Source organism: Psittacula echo, assembly GCF_963264785.1.
Source record: "Psittacula echo genome assembly, chromosome: 29".
In the NCBI taxonomy this organism is placed as follows: Eukaryota; Metazoa; Chordata; class Aves; order Psittaciformes; family Psittacidae; genus Psittacula; species Psittacula echo.
Genome location: NC_137764.1, coordinates 988280 through 1010189, shown reverse-complemented (window position 1 = coordinate 1010189; position 21910 = coordinate 988280). Strand labels below are relative to the sequence as shown.

General features: G+C 58.7%; 2 protein-coding genes across 4 annotated transcripts in view; both read left to right on the top strand.

Annotated features, from left to right (window-relative positions):
- The first annotated feature begins 65 nt into the window (after positions 1 to 65).
- On the top strand, positions 66 to 10892 carry CLPTM1 (CLPTM1 regulator of GABA type A receptor forward trafficking). 2 transcript variants are annotated; one of them, XM_080636095.1, is made up of 14 exons: positions 66 to 149; positions 231 to 331; positions 1468 to 1591; positions 1711 to 1869; positions 2046 to 2163; positions 2335 to 2420; positions 4222 to 4342; positions 4452 to 4696; positions 5016 to 5109; positions 7182 to 7372; positions 7465 to 7560; positions 9441 to 9576; positions 9668 to 9835; positions 10553 to 10892. In XM_080636095.1, exons 1-14 carry the CDS (start codon positions 96 to 98, stop codon positions 10738 to 10740), a joined length of 1881 nt encoding a protein of 626 aa, XP_080492221.1. In that variant the 5' UTR covers positions 66 to 95; the 3' UTR covers positions 10741 to 10892. The 2 variants fall into 2 exon arrangements, with proteins under 2 accessions (XP_080492221.1, XP_080492220.1); XM_080636094.1 differs by having other exon boundaries at positions 1974 to 2163.
- The window catches only part of PPP1R13L (protein phosphatase 1 regulatory subunit 13 like), a gene marked incomplete at its 5' end in the record, with an annotated part of 26019 nt that continues 14886 nt past the window's right edge, over positions 10778 to 21910 (top strand). The window contains 8 exons of one of the 2 annotated variants that reach the window (XM_080636092.1): positions 11172 to 11522; positions 12571 to 12711; positions 13602 to 13705; positions 16638 to 16737; positions 18511 to 18587; positions 19849 to 19948; positions 21159 to 21230; positions 21311 to 21379. In XM_080636092.1, coding sequence (XP_080492218.1) covers positions 11466 to 11522; positions 12571 to 12711; positions 13602 to 13705; positions 16638 to 16737; positions 18511 to 18587; positions 19849 to 19948; positions 21159 to 21230; positions 21311 to 21379 — 720 coding nt within the window. Of the gene's footprint in view, positions 11103 to 11171; positions 11523 to 12570; positions 12712 to 13601; positions 13706 to 16637; positions 16738 to 18510; positions 18588 to 19848; positions 19949 to 21158; positions 21231 to 21310; positions 21380 to 21910 lie in introns of those variants that run through there. The other variant, XM_080636091.1, reaches the window with a different exon arrangement.

The window sequence follows — 21910 nt, the reverse complement described above, 5'->3', positions numbered from 1 at the left end:
GCCGCGCACCCGATTGGGCGTGGCGCCGGCCGCTGCTCTCGCGAGATCTCGGCGGGGCAGGGAAGGGGCGGGGGGGGAAGCAGCGGCGCAACAAGATGGCGGCGCCGGGCACTGAGGCGGCGTCGGCGGCGGCGCCGGGCCCGGGGCAGGTACGGGCAGGAATCGCTGCGGGGCTATGGGGAACCGGGGCGGTCCCGGAGCTCTGACCGGTCCCTGTGCCCCTTCCACAGGTCAGCAGCAACGGGAGCGCCGGCGAGGCGGCGGCGGCCGAGACGCAGCGGCAGCAAGCGGCGCCCAACGCCTGGCAGGTCATCAAGGGGGTGCTCTTCAGGTGAGGCCTGGCCGGTCCTGCCGTGCCCATAGCCCGGTACCGGGGCCATAGACCCAGTCCCGCTGTGCCCGTATCCAGTACCGGGGCCATAGACCCGGTCCTGCCATGCCCATAGCCTGGTACCGGGGCCATAGACCCGGTCCTGCCGTGCCCATATCCGGTACCGGGGCCATAGACCCGGTCCTGCCGTGCCCATATCCGGTACCGGGGCCATAGACCCGGTCCTGCCGTGCCCGTATCCGGTACCGGGGTCATAGACCCGGTCCTGCTGTGCCCATAGCCCGGTACCGGGGCCATAGACCCGGTCTTGCCCTGACCGTATCCAGTACCGGGGCCATAGACCCGTCCCTGCCGTGCCCATAGCCTGGTACCGGGGCCATAGACCCGGTCCTGCCGTGCCCATAGCCCGGTACCGGGGCCATAGACCCGGTCCTACTGTGCCCGTATCCGGTACCGGGGCCATAGACCCGGTCCTGCCGTGCCCGTATCCGGTACCGGGGCCATATACCCGGTCCTGCTGTGCCCATATCCGGTACCGGGGCCATAGACCCGGTGCTGCCGTGCCCGTATCCGGTACCGGGGCCATAGACCCGGTCCTGCCGTGCCCATAGCCCAGTACCGGGGCCATAGACCCGGTCCTGCCGTGCCCATAGCCCGGTTCCTTCCTGGATCCTCTTTGGATCCATCTCCTGCTTCCCACCATCCATCCATCCAATCCTTCCTTCTCATCCCTCCATCCATCCCGTTCCTCCAAGGGCAAGTTTGTCCCATCCAAAGCTCCATCCGATGCGGAGCTCTCAATCCCCTCCGTTATCCCGTCCCCCCCTTATCCATGCCTCTGGAAGCTCTGGGAATACTGCGCTGCTCGTGCTTGGCTGCTGCAGGAGGCCCAAGGAGGAAAACAAAGCTGGAGACGCCCCATCCCTTGGGATGTGCTTCCTGATGTCCCTGTCCCCTGCCAACACTGCCATGGCCACCCCTTTGGAGCTTCCTCTGGGATACCCCGGAGCTCCTCCAGGCTTTTCCCTGCTCCTACCATGCCCAGGGCTGGTGCAGCTCCCGTTTGCCATGGGACGGGGGCACATTCCCGCTGCAATCCGACCCCTTTGGAGCAACCTCTCCCGCTCTTCCCATAGGATCTTCATCATCTGGGCCATCAGCAGCTGGTTCCGGAGGGGCCCCGCGCCGCAGGAGCAGAGCAGCACGGGGGGGACGCCGCGGGCGCCCAGCAGGAACCTCTTCCCTAAGGACACCTTGATGGTAAGAGCCAGCTCCCCTGGAGCCGGATGGATCCCATCCGGAGGCTGCGATGGGGCGGGATGCAGAGCGTGGGGCCTATGGAGCACGAGCGCTCCTTGCTCCCGGCTCTTTCCCTGCAGGATCTTTACGTCTACATCTCGGAGCACGAGCACTTCACGGACTTCAACGTGAGCTCGGCCCTCTTCTGGCAGAAGAGGGACCTGGTCTATGGGGACTGGACCAGCGGCGACAACGCCGACGGCTGCTACGAGCACTATGGGGAGGTGGACATCTCCCAGGTGGGTCCCATCCGTCCCCGCTAGCAGGCCTCTGACCCACTGTGGGTGGTGCTGAGCCCCCCGCCGTGGCGTTGGAGCGCTCCAAACGCCATTCCCGGCTGCAGGAATGGGTTGGGAAGGAGGCGGAGCGCATCCCGGCCCCTTCGCATCCCTCCGTGCCCCGGCTGTGCTTTCAGAGCGTGCAGCAGAACGGCTCCATCTACGTCCACGTCTACTTCACCAAGAGCGGCTTCCACCCCGACCCGCGGCAGAAGAGCCTCTACCGGCGCCTCGCCACCGTCCACACTTCCCGAAGTATGGAAAAGGGGGAGCCGGGAGCTCCGTTCCCGTGGCCCCTATCCCATGGGAAGCCCCGGGAGGAGCGCTTGGGGGCAATGGAGCTCCTTAGAGCTCCTTCCCTGCCTCGTGTGGAGCTGGAAGCAATTCCCCATGGAAACCATCCCAAGGAGTTCCCTTCTCTTCCAGTGATCAACAAGTACAAGCGGCGGCGCTTCCAGAAGACCAAGAACCTCCTGACAGGGGAGACAGAGGCAGACCCAGAGATGATCAAGGTACAAGCGGCTCCTTTGGGTGCCTTCTGCTCCTCAGGGGCCCTCCTGTTCCTTTATGGGGTCCTGGGGGTCCCTCCTGTTCCTTTATGGGATCCTGGGGGTCCCTCCTGTTCCTTTATGGGATCCTGGGGGTCCCTCCTGTTCCTTTATGGGATGCATGGGGGTCCCTCCTGTTCCTTTATGGGGTCCTGGGGGTCCCTCCTGTTCCTTTATGGGGTCCTGGGGGTCCCTCCTGCTCCTTTATGGGGTCCTGGGGGTCCCTCCTGTTCCTTTATGGGATGCATGGGGGTCCCTCCTGCTCCTTTATGGGGTCCTGGGGGTCCCTCCTGTTCCTTTATGGGGTGCATGGGGGTCCCTCCTGCTCCTTTATGGGGTCCTGGGGGTCCCTCCTGCTGTTTGTGGGTCCATCCTGGGGGGATGACTCTGGGCTGGATGAGCTTGAGGGATAACAGCGATGGTGGTGGTGATGGTGATGATGACGGTAATAGTGGTGACAGTGCTGATGTGATGGTGGTGATGGTAGTGATGTTATGATGATGGTGATGATGGTGGTGGTGGTGGTATTGTGATGGTGGTGGTGGAATGGTGGTGATGGTGATGTTAGGATGGTTGTGGTGGTGATGGTGATGTTACGATGGTTGTGGTGGTGATGGTGATGTTACGATGGTTGTGGTGGTGATGGTGATGTTACGATGGTTGTGGTGGTGATGGTGATGTTACGATGGTTACGGTGGTGATGGTGATGTTACGATGGTTGTGGTGGTGATGGTGATGTTACGATGGTTGTGGTGGTGATGGTGATGTTACGATGGTTGTGGTGGTGATGGTGATGTTACGATGGTTGTGGTGGTGATGGTGATGTTACGATGGTTGTGGTGGTGATGGTGATGTTACGATGGTTACGGTGGTGATGGTGATGTTACGATGGTTGTGGTGGTGATGGTGATGTTATGATGATGGTGATGATAATGGTGATACGATGATGCTGATAATGGTGATGTTATGATGATGGGGGTGATGGTCCTGGTATGATAATGGTGATGATGGGGGTGATGTTATGACGGTAATGGTGGCAATAGTGATGGCGATACAATGATGATGATAGTGATAACAGAACTGTCAGGATGATGACGGTGGTGAGGTTATGATAGTGATGGTGATACCATGATGAGCATGATGATAATGGTGCTGTTCGCATGATGATGGTGGTGATGGTGGTGATGTTATGATGGTAATGGTGGTGATGATGGTAATGGTGATAACGGAGCTGCTAGGATGATGATGGTGGTGATGTTATGATGGTGATACGATGATGATAATGGTGATAACTGAGCTGTTAGGATGATGATGGTGGTGATGTTATGATGGTGATGGTGGTGATGATGATGGTGATACGATGATGATGATGATGATAACGGTGCTGTTAGAATGATGATGGTGGTGACGGTGGTGATGTTATGATGGTGATGGTGGTGATGATGATGGTGATACGATGATGATGATAATGATAACGGTGCTGTTAGAATGATGATGGTGGTGACGGTGGTGATGTTATGATGGTGATGGTGGTGATGATGATGGTGATACGATGATGATGATAACGGTGCTGTTAGAATGATGATGGTGGTGACGGTGGTGATGTTATGATGGTGATGGTGGTGATGATGATGGTGATACGATGATGATGATAACGATGCTGTTAGAATGATGACGGTGGTGACGGTGGTGATGTTATGATGGTGATGGTGGTGATGATGATGTTACGATGCTGCTGCTGATGCTTTGGGCCTTCTCCCCTCAGAGAGCTGAGGACTATGGTCCTGTGGAGGTGATCTCGCACTGGCACCCCAACCTGACCATCAACATGGTGGATGACCACACGCCCTGGGTGAAGGGCAGCGTGCCCCCTCCTCTGGACCAGTGTAAGGCTCCCCTGTTTGAGGCTGGCTCCCAGGGGCTGCCCCCTCTCCTGGGGGCCCCATTCCCATGGGAATGGGGCTCGCGTCATCCTCGCATCCCGCCCTGCTCCAGATGTGAAGTTCGATGCCATCAGCGGGGATTATTACCCCATCCTCTACTTCAATGACTACTGGAACCTGCAGAAGGATTATTTCCCCATCAACGAGTCCCTGCAGCGCCTGCCCTTCCGCCTCTCCTTCTGCCCCCTCTCCCTGTGGCGCTGGCAGCTCTACGCTGCCCAGAGCACCAAATCCCCATGGAATTTCCTGGGAGAGGACCTCTACGAGCAGTCGGATGAGGAGCAGGACTCGGTGAAGGTGAGGAAGCGCCCAGCGGCTGTCCCGTGGTGAGGACAAGGAGTGAGCCTTGTCCCATCTCTGCTGGGGGGGGAATGGAGCCTTGGGAGGGAGATGGAGAGGTGGGATGGAGCCTTGGGATGGAGGTGGAGCCTTGGGATGGAGGTGGAGAGGTGGGATGGAGCCTTGGGATGGAGGTAGAGCCTTGGGATAGAGCTTTGGGATGGAGGTGGAGAAGTGGGATGGGGCGTTGGGATAGAGGTGGAGCGTTGGGATGGAGATGGAGAGGGGGGATGGAGCCTTGGGATGGTGATGGAGAGGGTCCTGGTGCCTGTTGCAGGTGGCTCTTCTGGAGACCAACCCCTACTTGCTGGCGCTGACCATCATCGTCTCCATCGTGCACAGCATCTTCGAGTTCCTGGCCTTCAAGAACGGTGAGCGCTGCGAGAGACAGAAAGAGGAGGATCCTGGGGGTCCTTCCTGCTGCTTATGGGGTCCTGGAGGGTCCCTATGGGCTCCTGGAGGGTCCCTGGGGGGTCCTGGGGGGTCCCTCCTGTTCCTTTATGGGGTCCTGGGGGTCCCTCCTGCTCCTTTATGGGGTGCAGGAGGGTCCCTCCTGTTCCTTTATGGGGTGCAGGGGGGTCCCTCCTGTTCCTTTATGGGGTCCTGGGGGTCCCTCCTGCTCCTTTATGGGGTGCAGGGGGGTCCCTCCTGCTCCTTTATGGGGTCCTGGGGGTCCCTCCTGTTCCTTTATGGGGTCCTGGGGGTCCCTCCTGCTCCTTTATGGGGTCCTGGGGGTCCCTCCTGCTCCTTTATGGGGTCCTGGGGGGTCCCTCCTGCTCCTTTATGGGGTGCAGGGGGGTCCCTCCTGCTCCTTTATGGGGTGCAGGGGGGTCCCTCCTGCTCCTTTATGGGGTCCTGGGGGTCCCTTCTCCTCCTTTATGGGGTGCAGGGGGGTCCCTCCTGCTCCTTTATGGGGTCCTGGGGGTCCCTCCTGCTCCTTTATGGGGTCCTGGGGGTCCCTCCTGCTCCTTTATGGGGTCCTGGGGGGTCCCTCCTGCTCCTTTATGGGGTGCAGGGGGGTCCCTCCTGCTCCTTTATGGGGTCCTGGGGGGTCCCTCCTGCTCCTTTATGGGGTCCTGGGGGTCCCTCCTGTTCCTTTATGGGGTCCTGGGGGGTCCCTCCTGCTCCTTTATGGGGTCCTGGGGGTCCCTCCTGCTCCTTTATGGGGTCCTGGGGGTCCCTTCTCCTCCTTTATGGGGTGCAGGGGGGTCCCTCCTGTTCCTTTATGAGGTCCTGGGGGTCCCTCCTGTTCCTTTATGGATCCAGGGGGGTCCCTCCTGTTCCTTTATGGATCCAGGGGGCTCCCTCCTGTTCCTTTATGGGGTCCTGGGGGGTCCCTTCTGCTCCTTTATGGGGTGCAGGGGGGTCCCTCCTGCTCCTTTATGGGGTGCAGGAGGGTCCCTCCTGTTCCTTTATGGGGTGCAGGGGGGTCCCTCCTGCTCCTTTATGGGGTCCTGGGGGGTCCCTCCTGTTCCTTTATGGGGTCCTGGGGGTCCCTCCTGTTCCTTTATGGGGTCCTGGGGGTCCCTCCTGTTCCTTTATGGGGTCCTGGGGGTCCTTCCTGTTCCTTCATGGGGTCCTGGGGGGTCCCTCCTGCTCCTTTATGAGGTCCTGGGGGGTCCCTCCTGCTCCTTTATGGGGTGCAGGGGGGTCCCTCCTGTTCCTTTATGGGGTGCAGGGGGGTCCCTCCTGCTCCTTTATGGGGTGCAGGAGGGTCCCTCCTGTTCCTTTATGGGGTCCTGGGGGGTCCCTCCTGTTCCTTTATGGGGTCCTGGGGGTCCCTCCTGTTCCTTTATGGGGTCCTGGGGGGTCCCTCCTGTTCCTTTATGGGGTCCTGGGGGGTCCCTCCTGTTCCTTTATGGGGTCCTGGGGGGTCCCTCCTGTTCCTTTATGGGGTCCTGGGGGGTCCCTCCTGCTCCTTTATGGGGTCCTGGGGGCTCCCTCCTGTTCCTTTATGGGGTCCTGGGGGGTCCCTCCTGTTCCTTTATGGGGTCCTGGGGGGTCCCTCCTGTTCCTTTATGGGGTCCTGGGGGGTCCCTCCTGCTCCTTTATGGGGTGCAGGGGGGTCCCTCTTGCTCCTTTATGGGGTCCTGGGGGTCCCTCCTGTTCCTTTATGGGGTGCAGGGGGGTCCCTCCTGTTCCTTTAAGGGGTGCAGGGGGGTCCCTCCTGCTCCTTTATGGATCCAGGGGTGTCCCTCCTGCTCCTTTATGGGGTCCAGGGGTTTCCCTCCTGCTTCTTTATGGATCCAGGGGGGTTCCTCCTGTTCCTTTATGGATCCAGAGGGGTCCGTCCTGCTCCTTTATGGATCCAGGGAGGTCCCTTCTGCTCCTTTATGGATCCAGGGGGGTCCCTCCTGCTCCTTTATGGATCCTTGCTGGGATGGGGCGGGTGTTTTCCATCCCGCTGCCGGTATCCGCTTGCTCCAAGGCCCCATTCCCGCAGACATCCAGTTCTGGAACAGCCGGCAGTCGCTGGAGGGCCTCTCGGTGCGCTCCGTCTTCTTCGGCGTCTTCCAGTCGCTGGTGGTGCTGCTCTACATCCTGGACAACGAGAGCAACTTCGTGGTGCAAGCCAGCGTCTTCATCGGCCTCCTCATCGACCTCTGGAAGATCACCAAGGTCATGGACGTGCGGGTAAGGCCCTGCCCCATCCCGCCACCTCCGCCGGGTTTCCCGGCATCCCGGCTCCACGCTCTTCCCTCTTTTTCCGGCCCCCCCTTTGGAAGCTCGACCGGGAGAACAAAGTGGCCGGGCTGCTGCCGCGCGTCACCTTCAAGGACAAATCCACCTACGTCGAGTCCTCCACCAAGGTCTACGATGATGTGAGCGGGGGCCGGGCGCTGCCTTCCCAGGGGATGCGGGCGGGAGGAGGGATGGGAGCCGGGGAGGATCCACACTGGGGCTGCGGCCTCTTCCCATGGGATTGAGCTCCCTCCACACCGGTGCTGCAGCCCGTTCCCATGGGATTAACCTCCAGACCGGTGCTGCAGCCCATTCCCATGGGATTAAGGTACCTCCACACTGGTGCTGCAGCCCATTCCCATGGGATTAACCTCCAGACCGGTGCTGCAGCCCGTTCCCATGGGATTAAGGTACCTCCACACCGGTGCTGCAGCCCGTTCCCATGGGATTAACCTCCAGACCGGTGCTGCAGCCCATTCCCATGGGATTAAGGTACCTCCACACTGGTGCTGCAGCCCGTTCCCATGGGATTAACCTCCAGACCGGTGCTCCAGCCCATTCCCATGGGATTAAGGTACCTCCACACTGGTGCTGCAGCCCATTCCCATGGGATTAAGGTACCTCCACACTGGTGCTGCAGCCCATTCCCATGGGATTAAGGTACCTCCACACTGGTGCTGCAGCCCGTTCCCATGGGATTAAGGTACCTCCACACTGGTGCTGCAGCCCATTCCCATGGGATTAAGGTACCTCCACACTGGTGCTGCAGCCCATTCCCATGGGATTAAGGTACCTCCACACTGGTGCTGCAGCCCGTTCCCATGGGATTAACCTCCAGACCGGTGCTGCAGCCCATTCCCATGGGATTAAGGTACCTCCACACTGGTGCTGCATCCCATTCCCATGGGATTAAGCTCCACACGGGAGCTGCATCCCATTCCCATGGGATTAAGCTCCACACCGGTGCTGCATCCCATTCCCATTGGATTAAGCTCCACACCAGTGCTGCATCCCATTCCCATTGGATTAAGCTCCACACCAGAGCTGCATCCCATTCCCATAGGGTTAAGCTGCACACGGGAGCTGCATCCCATTCCCATAGGGTTAAGCTGCACACGGGAGCTGCATCCCATTCCCGTAGGGTTAAGCTCCACACGGGAGCTGCATCCCATTCCCATAGGGTTAAGCTGCACACGGGAGCTGCATCCCATTCCCATGGGATTAAGCTCCACATGGGAGCTGCAGCCCATTCCCATTGGATTAAGCTCCACACCAGTGCTGCATCCCATTCCCATGGGATTAAGCTCCACACGGGAGCTGCATCCCATTCCCATAGGATTAAGCTCCACACCAGTGCTCTAACCCATTCCCATTGGATTAAGCTCCACATGGGAGCTGCATCCCATTCCCATTGGATTAAGCTCCACACCGGTGCTGCAGCCCATTCCCATAGGGTTAAGCTCCCCACCCGAGCTGCATCCCATTCCCATTGGATTAAGCTCCACACCAGTGCTGCATCCCATTCCCATAGGATTAATCTCCACACTGGTGCTGCATCCCATTCCCATAGGGTTAAGCTCTACACCGGAGCTGCATCCCATTCCCATTGGATTAAGCTCCACACCAGTGCTGCATCCCATTCCCATTGGATTAAGCTCTACATCGGAGCTGCATCCCATTCCCATAGGGTTAAGCTCCACCCTGGTTCTCCAGCCCATTCCCATGGGATTAAGCTCCACACAGGAGCTGCATCCCATTCCCACTGGATTAAGCTCCACACTGGTGCTGCAGCCCATTCCCATTGGATTAAGCTCCACACCAGTGCTGCATCCCATTCCCATAGGGTTAAGCTCCACATGGGAGCTGCATCCCATTCCCATAGGGTTAATCTCCACACTGGTGCTGCATCCCATTCCCATTGGATTAAGCTCTACACCGGAGCTGCATCCCATTCCCATAGGGTTAAGCTCCACAGTGGAGCTGCAGCCCCTCCCCACTGATCCCATCTCCCCATTCCCAGATGGCATTCCGGTACCTCTCCTGGATCCTCTTCCCGCTGCTGGGCTGTTACGCCGTCTACAGCCTGCTCTACCTGGAGCACAAGGGCTGGTACTCCTGGGTGCTCAGCATGCTCTACGGCTTCCTCCTCACCTTCGGTGAGTGCCGCATCCCGGGAATGCCGCTCCGGGACGTTGGGATGGAGGCTCACACATAACCCCCCCCCCCCCCCCCCCTTTATTCCCATAGGATTCATCACCATGACCCCCCAGCTCTTCATTAACTACAAGCTGAAGTCGGTGGCGCATCTGCCCTGGAGGATGCTCACCTACAAAGCGCTCAACACCTTCATCGACGACCTCTTCGCCTTCGTCATCAAGATGCCCATGATGTACAGGATAGGCTGCCTGCGGGATGGTACGGGCAGGGGGGGGCAAGGGGGGGTCCTAAAGGCTGCCTATGGGGTCCCTCCTGTTCCTTTATGGGATCCTGGGGGTCCCTCCTGTTCTTTTATGGGGTGCAGGGGGGTCCCTCCTGCTCCTTTATGGGGTCCTGGGGGTCCCTCCTGTTCCTTTATGGGGTGCAGGGGGGTCCCTCCTGTTCCTTTATGGGGTCCTGGAGGGTCCCTCCTGTTCTTTTATGGAGTCCTGGGGGTCCCTCCTGTTCCTTTATGGGGTCCTGGGGGGTCCCTCCTGTTCCTTTATGGGGTGCAGGGGGGTCCCTCCTGCTCCTTTATGGGGTCCTGGGGGGTCCCTCCTGCTCCTTTATGGGGTGCAGGGGGGTCCCTCCTGTTCCTTTATGGGGTCCTGGGGGGTCCCTCCTGTTCCTTTATGGGGTGCAGGGGGGTCCCTCCTGCTCCTTTATGGGGTCCTGGAGGGTTCCTCCTGTTCCTTTATGGGGTGCAGGGGGGTCCCTCCTGTTCCTTTATGGGGTCCTGGGGGTCCCTCCTGTTCCTTTATGGGGTGCAGGGGGGTCCCTCCTGTTCCTTTATGGGGTCCTGGAGGGTCCCTCCTGTTCCTTTATGGGGTCCTGGGGGTCCCTCCTGTTCCTTTATGGGGTCCTGGGGGTCCCTCCTGCTCCTTTATGGGGTGCAGGGGGTCCCCACTTTACCCGCTGACCCCTTTCCCCCCCCAGACGTGGTGTTCTTCATTTACCTGTACCAGCGCTGGATCTACCGCGTGGACCTGACCCGCGTCAACGAATTCGGCCTCAGCGGGGAGGACACGGTCACCCCCCCGCCCCCCCACCCCAGCACTCCCCCCACAGCGCTGCCCCCCCCGCCGGGGACCCCCAAACCTCCAGAGGACAAGAAGAAGGATTAAACCCCCCCCCCCCATGCTCGGTTTTTACCAGCCCCCTATGGGGCACCCCATGGAGGGGAAAGGGGGGGGGGTTGTGGAGCAGCCGGTTTGGGGGGGTCCCCCCCCCCTTTATGGGAGTTGGGGGGTTCGGGGGGGGGGGGCAGCCCATGTGGGCCCCCCCCTCCGTGTGTCACGTTCCCTTGTGCTCCATCCCATTGTGCCGGTGTGTAGGACAGTGTCACCGAGGTGTCGCCTCGTCCATAAAGAGCTGATTGAACCCCAACAGTGGCCCCCCCGCCTCAAATCTGACCCCCCCCCCCCCCCACTGCAGGGATTTGGGGGGGTCCCCCCCCACTTTGGGGGCTCTTTCCCCAGGCTTTGGGGTACGTGGGGGTGAGCTGGTGTGTCCCTGTCGCAGCTATCGCGATAGGGAGGGGGTGACGGCCGGGGTGGGGGGGGGGGGTCCTTGTGTCCCTTCTTGTGCCTCCAGCGCGCCCCTGTTGCCCATGCGGCCAAAGCGCGCCACGGAGGGGGCGTTTCCCCGCGCTTCAGCCCAGCCAATCACAGCGCTCGCGCCCGCTGATTGACAGCGCCGCAGCCGATCGCTGCGTCCCGCCCCTGCTTTACTCCCGCCCCCGTGGCGGGAAAAGCGCGCCGGGGACGGGGTGTCCCCGTGCTTCAACCCAGCCAATCAGCGCGGGTCTTGGCAGCGCCGTAGCCAATCGCTGTGCTCCGTCCGCGACGCGATGGCGGCGGCCGAGGACGCGGCCCCGTTGCGGAAGGAGGGTCCCGGCGAGCCCCCGGTACCGGGACACGGGGTTGGGGGGGCCGAGCCCCAAGAGCCAGGGGCAATGGAGACCCGGGAAGAGGCGGATCCAGGAGGGAAAACCGGGATTGGAACCCGGGGGGGGGGGAACCGGGGGTCCCGGAATCATTGGGATGGGACTGGAAAACGTAGGGGTTGTGGCCGTGTACCGGGATAGGAGGATGCTGGGGAGCGGGAGGGAGGGATAATGGGAATGGGGAGGGGGATAAAGGGGTGCCAGGACAGTGGATCCCAGGAGAGCGAAAGAGAGGGATACTGGGATGCCAAGAGAGCAGGACACCAGGAGAGAAGGATAATGGGAGAACGAACGGAGTGGGATAACGAGATAATGAGGATACCAGGATAGTGGGAATACCAGGACAGTGTGATAATGGGAATACCAGGATAGTGGGAATACCAGGACAGTGTGATAATGGGGATACCAGGATAGTGGGAATACCAGAACAGTGTGATAATGGGGATACCAGGATAGTGGGAATACCAGGACAGTGTGATAATGGGAATACCAGGATAGTGGGAATACCAGGATAGTGGGAATACCAGGATAGTGTGATAATGGGGATACCAGGATAGTGGGAATACCAGGAGAGCGTGATAATGGGAATACCAGGATAGTGGGAATACCAGGATAGTGGGAATACCAGGATAGTGTGATAATGGGAATACCAGGATAGTGGGAATACCAGGATAGTGGGAATACCAGGACAGTGTGATAATGGGAATACCAGGATAGTGGGAATACCAGGATAGTGGGAATACCAGGATAGTGTGATAATGGGGATACCAGGATAGTGGAAATACCAGGAGAGCGTGATAATGGGGATACCAGGATAGTGGATACCAGGAGAGCAAGAGAGAGGGATAATGGGATGGTAGGGAAAGCAGGATACTGGGATACCAGGAGAGAGGGATAATGGGGATACCAGGATAATGGGATACCAGGAGCGAGGGATAAATGGGATAATGGGGATCAAAGGATAATGGGGATCGTGGGGGGTGTCCGGCGCTGACCCTCCCTCCATCAGGTCCCACCGGAGCCACCGGATCCCAAGGAGCAGGAACCGGAGCAGGATCCGGCCCCAGGGGGGGCAGCACCGGGGGGGGGGATCCCTGGGGCTGCCCCCCCCCGGCCGCGGAGCAGCAGCATCGTGGTGAGCCCGCGGCAGGTGAGCCCCAGAGCTGCCCTCCGATTGGCTGGGAGCCCCTGCAGCTGCCCTCCCATTGGCTGGGATCTACACAGAGCTGCCTTCTCATTGGCTGGGAGCCCCTGCAGCTGCCCTCCCATTGGCTGGGATCTACACAGAGCTGCCTTCTTATTGGCTGGGAGCCCCTGCAGCTGCCCTCCCATTGGCTGGGAGCTCCCAAGATGCCCTCCCACTGCCTGGGAGCTCCCAAGATACCCTCCCATTGGCTGAGAGCCCCTGCAGCTGCCCTCCCATTGGCTGGAATCTACACAGAGCTGCCTTCTCATTGGCTAGGATCTACACAGAGCTGCCCTCTCATTGGCTGGGATCTACCCAGCCCTGCCCTCCCATTCGCTGGGATCTACACAGAGCTGCCTTCTCATTGGCTGGGATCTGCCTAGAGCTGCCCTCCCATTGGCTGGGATCTACACAGAGCTGCCCTCCCGTTGGCTGGGAGCTGGTGCAGCTGCGCTTCCATTGGCTGGGATCTACACAGAGCTGTCTTCCCATTGGCTGGGAGCTTCCAGAGCTGCCCTCCCATTGGCTGGATCCTCGTGACCTCCCTCCCATTGGCTGGGAGCCTCCACAGTTCCCCCTCCCATTGACTGGGATCTACCTAGAGCTGCTCTCCCACTGGCTGGGATATGGGGTCCCCCCAGAGCATCCTCTCCCATTGGCTGGCGTCCTCCAGACTTTTCCTCCCATTGGCTGAAATCCCCCCAGCCGCCTCCTCCCATTGGCTGGGGCCAGGATCCCTCCCTTAAGCCCATGGGGACGAGCCCGGTGCCGGGGGGGGGTCCTGTCCTTGCTGCTGTGGGGCAAGGGGGGCACTTGGGGACCCCCAACCACTGCCCCCCCCCCCCCCCCCCCAGCGCGGGAACCCGGTGCTGCGCTTCATCCGGAATGTTCCATGGGAATACGGGGACGTCGTCGCCGACTACGTCCTGGGGCAGAGCTCCTGCGCCCTCTTCCTCAGGTGACGCGGGCATGGGGTCAGTGGGTGTCAATGGGTGTCCTATGGGTGTCAATGGGTGTCCTATGGGTGTCAATGGGTGTCCTATGGGGGTCAGTGGGTGTGCCATGGGGGTCAGTGGGTGTCAATGGGTGTCCCATGGGTGTCAATGGGTGTCCTATGGGGGTCAGTGGGTGTGCCATGGGGGTCAGTGGGTGTCAATGGGCATCCTATGGGTGTCAATGGGTGTCCTATGGGTGTCAATGGGTGTCCTATGGGGGTCAGTGGGTGTGCCATGGGGGTCAGTGGGTGTCAATGGGTGTCCCATGGGTGTCAATGAGTGTCCTATGGGGGTCAGTGGGTGTGCCATGGGGGTCAGTGGGTGTCAATGGGTGTGCCATGGGTGTCCCATGGGTGTCAATGGGTATCTCATGGGTGTCAATGGATATCCCATCAGTGTCAATAGGTGTCCCATGGGTGTCAATGGGTATCCCATGGGTGTCAATGGGTGTCCCATCGGTGTCAGTGGGTGTCCAATGGGTGTCCTATGGGTGTCAATGGGTGTGCCATGGTTGTGCCATGGGTGTCAGTGGGTGTCAATGGGTGTCAATGGGCGTCAATGGGTGTCCTATGGATGTCAATGGGTGTGTCATGGGGGTCAGTGGGTGTCAATGGGTGTCCATGGGTATCCCATGGGTGTCAGTGGGTGTCAATGTGTGTCCCATGGGTGTCAATGGGAGTCAGTGGGTATCAATGGATGTCAATGGGTGTCAATGGGTACCAATGGGTGCCAGTGGGTATCAATGGGTATCAGTGGATGTCAGTGGGTATCAGTGGGTGTCAATGGGTACCAATGGGTGCCAGTGGGTATCAATGGGTATCAGTGGGTGTCAGTGGGTATCAATGGGTGTCAATGGGTACCAATGGGTGCCAGTGGGTATCAATGGGTATCAGTGGGTGTCAGTGGGTATCAATGGGTGCCAATGGGTACCAATGGGTGCCAGTGGGTATCACTGGGTATCAGTGGGTGTCAGTGGGTATCAATGGGTGTCAATGGGTACCAATGGGTGCCAGTGGGTATCAGTGGATGTCAGTGGGTATCAATGGGTGTCAGTGGGTACCAATGGGTGCCAGTGGGTATCAATGGGTATCAGTGGGTGTCAGTCGGGATCAATGGGTGCCAGTGGGTATCAATGGGTATCAGTGGGTATCAATGGGTGTCAATGGGTACCAATGGGTGCCAGTGGGTATCAATGGGTATCAGTGGGTGTCAATGGGTACCAATGGGTGCCAGTGGGTATCACTGGGTATCAGTGGGTGTCAGTGGGGATCAATGGGTGCCAATGGGTACCAATGGGTGCCAGTGGGTATCAATGGGTATCAGTGGGTGTCAGTGGGTGTCAGTGGGTATCAATGGGTACCAATGGGTATCAGTGGGTATCAGTGGGTGTCAGTGGGGATCAATGGGTGCCAATGGGTGCCAGTGGGTATCAGTGGGTGTCAGTGGGTATCAGTGGGTGTCAATGGGTACCAATGGGTGCCAGTGGGTATCAGTGGGTGTCAGTGGGGATCAATGGGTGCCAATGGGTGCCAGTGGGTATCAGTGGGTATCAGTGGGTGTCAGTGGGGATCAATGGGTGCCAATGGGTACCAATGGGTGCTAGTGGGTATCACTGGGTATCAGTGGGTGTCAGTGGGGATCAATGGGTGCCAATGGGTACCAATGGGTGCCAGTGGGTATCACTGGGTATCAGTGGGTGTCAGTGGGGATCAATGGGTGCCAATGGGTACCAATGGGTGCCAGTGGGTATCACTGGGTATCAGTGGGTGTCAGTGGGGATCAATGGGTGCCAATGGGTACCAATGGGTGCCAGTGGGTATCACTGGGTATCAGTGGGTGTCAGTGGGTATCAGTGGGTGTCAGTGGGTACCAATGGGTGCCAGTGGGTATCAATGGGTATCAGTGGGTGTCAGTCGGGATCAATGGGTGTCAGTGGGTACCAATGGGTGCCAGTGGGTATCAATGGGTATCAGTGGGTATCAATGGGTGTCAATGGGTACCAATGGGTGCCAGTGGGTATCAATGGGTATCAGTGGGTGTCAGTGGGTATCAATGGGTGTCAGTGGGTACCAATGGGTGCCAGTGGGTATCAATGGGTATCAGTGGGTATCAATGGGTGTCAATGGGTACCAATGGGTGCCAGTGGGTATCAATGGGTATCAGTGGGTGTCAATGGGTACCAATGGGTGCCAGTGGGTATCACTGGGTATCAGTGGGTGTCAGTGGGGATCAATGGGTGCCAATGGGTACCAATGGGTGCCAGTGGGTATCAATGGGTATCAGTGGGTGTCAGTGGGGATCAATGGGTGCCAATGGGTACCAATGGGTGCCAGTGGGTATCAGTGGGTGTCAGTGGGGATCAATGGGTGCCAATGGGTACCAATGGGTGCCAGTGGGGATCAATGGGTATCAGTGGGTGTCAGTGGGGATCAATGGGTGCCAATGGGTACCAATGGGTGCCAGTGGGTAACACTGGGTATCAGTGGGTGTCAGTGGGTATCAGTGGGTGTCAATGGGTACCAATGGGTGCCAGTGGGTATCAATGGGTATCAGTGGGTGTCAGTGGGTATCAGTGGGTGTCAATGGGTACCAATGGGTGCCAGTGGGTATCACTGGGTACCAGTGGGTGCCAGTGGGGATCAATGGGTGCCAATGGGTACCAATGGGTGCCAGTGGGTATCACTGGGTACCAGTGGGTGCCAGTGGGGATCAATGGGTACCAATGGGTGCCAGTGGGTATCACTGGGTACCAGTGGGTGCCAGTGGGTATCACTGGGTACCAGTGGGTGCCAGTGGGGATCAATGGGTACCAATGGGTGCCAGTGGGTATCACTGGGTACCAGTGGGTGTCAGTGGGTATCAATGGGTGCCAATGGGTGTCTCTGGGTGCCGCAGCCTGCGCTACCACCACCTTCACCCCGATTACATCCACCAGCGCCTGCGGGAGCTGGGCCGGGGCTTTGTGCTGCGGGTGCTGCTGCTGCAGGTGGACGTGGTGAGAGCCCGAGAGCCCTCCTCCGGGGATCCCGCATCCCTGGATCCCAGCGTCGCCTGTACCCATTATCCCATGTACCCATTATCCATGTACCCATTATCCCTGGATCCATTATCCATGTACCCATTATCCATGTACCCATTATGCCATGTACCCATTATCCATGTACCCATTATGCCATGTACCCATTATCCATGTACCCATTATCCCATGTACCCATTATCCCATGTACCCATTATCCATGTACCCATTATGCCATGTACCCATTATCCATGTACCCATTATGCCATGTACCCATTATGCCATGTACCCATTATCCATGTACCCATTATGCCATGTACCCATTATCCATGTACCCATTATCCCATGTACCCATTATCCATGTACCCATTATCCCTGGATCCATTATCCATGTACCCATTATCCATGTACCCATTATGCCATGTACCCATTATCCATGTACCCATTATCCATGTACCCATTATGCCATGTACCCATTATCCATGTACCCATTATCCCATGTACCCATTATCCCTGTACCCCTTATCCCTGGATCCATTATCCATGTACCCATTATCCCATGTACCCATTATCCCTGTACCCCTTATCCCTGGATCCATTATCCCTGTACCCATTATCCCATGTACCCATTATCCCTTTACCCATTATCCCTGTACCCCTTATCCCTGGATCCGTTATCCCATGTACCCATTATCCCATGTACCCATTATCCCTGTACCCCTTATCCCTGGATCCATTATCCATGTACCCCTTATCCCTGTACCCATTATCCCTGGATCCATTATCCCTGTACCCATTATCCCTGTACCCATTATCCCTGTACCCATTATCCGTGTACCCCTTACCCATGTACCCCTTATCCCTGTACCCATTATCCCTGGATCCATTATCCCTGTATCCATTATCCGTGTACCCCTTACCCATGTACCCCTTATCCCTGTACCCATTATCCTTGTACCCATTATCCCTGTACCCATTATCCCTGTATCCATTATCCCTGTATCCATTATCCATGTACCCCTTATCCCTGTACCCATTATCCCTGTACCCATTATCCCATGTACCCATTATCCCTGTACCCATTATCCCTGGATCCCAGCATCCCCTGTACCCATTATCCCTGGATCCATTATCCTATGTACCCCTTATCCCTGTAACCATTATCCCTGTATTCATTATCCCATGTACCCCTTATCCCTGTACCCATTATCCCTGGATCCATTATCCATGTACCCCTTATCCCATGTATCCATTATCCCTGTACCCCTTATCCCTGGATCCATTATCCCATGTACCCCTTATCCCATGTACCCCTAATCCATGTATCCATTATCCCATGTACCGCTTATCCCATGTACCCCTTATCCCTGGATCCATTATCCCATGTACCCCTTATCCCATGTATCTCTTCTCCCACGCATTCCTTATCCCATGCATTATTATCCCATGTATCCCTTATCCCATGTATCCGTTATCCCACACATCCCTTATGCCTGTATCCCTTATTCCTGTACCCCTTATCCCATACATCTCTTATCCCAGTATCCTTTACCTCATGTACCCCTCATCCCTGTACCCCTTATCCCTGTATCCCTCATCCCTGTATCCTTTATTCCATGTACCCCTCATCCCTGTATCCTTTATTCCATGTACCCCTCATCCCTGTATCCCCTATCCCTGTATCTCTTATCCCTGTATCCCCTATCCCTGTATCCCTTATCCCATGTCTCCCATCCCTCTCTATGGCCACAGAAGGATCCCCAGCGGGCACTGAAGGACCTGGCCAAGATTTGTGTCCTGAGCGACTGCACCCTCCTGCTGGCCTGGAGGTAACGGGGGGCACCCCATTGTCACCTATGGGGGGCACCCCATTGTCACCTATGGGGGGGACCCCATTGTCACCTATGGGCACCTCACTGTCACCTATGGGGGGGACCCCATTGTCACCTATGGGGGGCACCCCATTGTCACCTATGGGGGGGACCCCATTGTCACCTATGGGCACCTCACTGTCACCTATGGGGGGGACCCCATTGTCACCTATGGGCACCCCACTGTCACCTATGGGGGGGACCCCATTGTCACCTATGGGCACCCCATTGTCACCTATGGGGGGGACCCCATTGTCACCTATGGGCACCCCACTGTCACCTATGGGGGGGACCCCATTGTCACCTATGGGCACCCCACTGTCACCTATGGGGGGGACCCCATTGTCACCTATGGGGAACCCCACTGTCACCTATGGGGAACCCCACTGTCACCTATGGGGGGGACCCCATTGTCACCTATGGGGAACCCCACTGTCACCTATGGGGGGCACCCCATTGTCACCTACGGGGAACCCCACTGTCACCTATGGGGAACCCCACTGTCACCTATGGGGGGCACCCCATTGTCACCTATGGGGGGTACCCCATTGTCACCTATGGGGAACCCCACTGTCACCTATGGGGGGTACCCCACTGTCACCTATGGGGGGCACCCCACTGTCACCTATGGGGGGCACCCCATTGTCACCTATGGGGGGTACCCCATTGTCACCTATGGGGAACCCCACTGTCACCTATGGGGGGGACCCCACTGTCACCTATGGGGGGCACCCCATTGTCACCTATGGGGGGTACCCCACTGTCACCTATGGGGGGGACCCCATTGTCACCTATGGGGGACCCCATTGTCACCTATGGGGGGGACGCCATTGTCACCTATGGGGGACCCCATTGTCACCCATAGGCACCCCATTGTCACCCATGGGGCACCCCATTGTCACCCATGGGCACCCCATTGTCACCTATGGGGGGGACCCCATTGTCACCTATGGGGGACACCATTGTCACCTATGGGGGGGACCCCATTGTCACCTATGGGGGACCTCATTTTCACCCATGGGCACCCCATTGTCACCTATGGGGGATCCCACTGTCACCCATGGGCACCCCACTGTCACCTACGGGGCACCCCATTGTCACCTATGGGGGACCCCATTGTCACCTATGGGGGGGACCCCATTGTCACCTATGGGGCACCCCATTGTCACCTATGGGGCACCCCATTGTCCGCTATGGGGCACCCCCTCTGTGCCCCCAGCCCCGAGGAGGCCGCCCGGTACCTGGAGACCTACAAAGCCTTTGAGCAGAAGCCCCCGGATCTGCTGCGGGAGCGCCTGGACCAGGGCTTCCTGCCCAGGGTGAGACCGGGGCTCCCATTGATCCCCATGGGGCTCCCATTGATCCCAGTGAGGCTCCCATTGATCCCCATGGGGCTCCCATTGATCCCAATGAGGTTCCCATTGATCCCCATGGGGCTCCCATTGATCCCAGTGAGGCTCCCATTGATCCCCATGGGGCTCCCATTGATCCCAATGAGGTTCCCATTGATCCCCATGGGGCTCCCATTGATCCCAATGAGGTACCCATTGATCCCAATGAGATTCCCATTGATCCCAGTGAGGCTCCCATTGATCCCCATGCAGCTCCCATTGATCCCAATGGGGCTCCCATTGATCCCAATTGGGGCTCCCATTGATCCCCTTGACCCCAAGTGGGGGTCCCATTTATCCCATTGATCCCAGTGGGGTTCCCATTGATCCCAATGGAGAGTCCCATTGATCCCGGGGGGAATCCCATTGACCCCAATGTGGGGTTCCCATTGATGCCATTGCCCCCATTGTGGGGGTCCCATTGACCCTAATGTGGGGATCCCATTGACCCTAACGTGGGGGTCCCATTGTGGGGATCCCATTGACCCCAATGTGGGGATCCCATTGACCCTAACCTGGGGGTCCCATTGTGGGGATCCCATTGACCCTAACGTGGGGGTCCCATTGTGGGGATCCCATTGACCCCAATGTGGGGATCCCATTGACCCTAACCTGGGGGTCCCATTGTGGGGATCCCATTGACCCTAACATGGGGGTCCCATTGTGGGGATCCCATTGACCCCAATGTGGGGATCCCATTGACCCTAACGTGGGGGTCCCATTGTGGGGATCCCATTGACCCCAATGTGGGTATCCCATTGACCCTAATGTGTGGGTCCCATTGTGGGGATCCCATTGACCCCAATGTGGGTATCCCATTGACCCTAATGTGTGGGTCCCATTGTGGGGATCCCATTGACCCCAATGTAGGGATCCCATTGACCCCAATGTGGGGGTCCCATTGTGGGGATCCCATTGACCCTAATGTGGGGATCTCATTGACCCCAACGTGGGGGTCCCATTGTGGGGATCCCATTGACCCCAATGTGGGGATCCCATTGACCCTAACGTGGGGGTCCCATTGTGGGGATCACATTGACCCTAATGTGGGGATCCCATTGACCCCAATGTGGGGATCCCATTGACCCTAACGTGGGGGTCCCCTCACCCCCTATGTGTGGGTCCTGTTGCCCCCCAGATGAGCGACTGCTTGACCAGCATCAGAGCAGTGAACAAGACGGACGCCCTGAGCCTGCTCAGCACCTTTGGGGTGAGTCCTGCCCCCCCCGGCTATGGGGCACAGTGGGGCTGGGGGCACGGCCCTGACCCCCCCCCATGTCCCCTCCCCAGTCACTCGCAGCCCTGGCGGCCGCCACCAAGGAGGATTTATCCCTTTGTCCCGGTGTGGGGCCCCAAAAGGTGAGATGGGGGCTATGGGGTGTGGGGGGGACACACACGGTGCCCCCCATTGTCCCCTCATGGCCCCCCCCCATGTGCCCCCCATAGGCCAAGCGCCTCTTTGATGTCCTGCACGAGCCCTTCCTGCAGACCCCCAAGTGAGCCCCGATCCCGATCCATAATAAAATGGGCTTTATCCATGGAATGGCTTCAAAAGGGGGGGGGGGGGAACAATGGGGGCTATGGGGCAATGGGGGTAAGGGGGGCAATGGGGCCACGGGGGCTATGAGGCAATGGGGGTAAGGGGGCAATGGGGCCACGGGGGTCACCCCATTGCCTCCCCCTTGTGCTTCCCCCTCCTGCCCAGCGGGGGGCGCCCCTCGGGGGTCTCCTCCATCGCCTCCTTCTTCCTCTTCCTCCTCTTCCTCCTGGTGGGGGGGGGCTCCGGGGGGGGCCCGAAGCTGCGGGTGATGGAGAGGACCCCGCGCAGGGGCGGGGCGCAGCCCAAGGCGCCGCTTGGGGCCAGCGGGGACAGGAGGAGGAGGCCCCCGG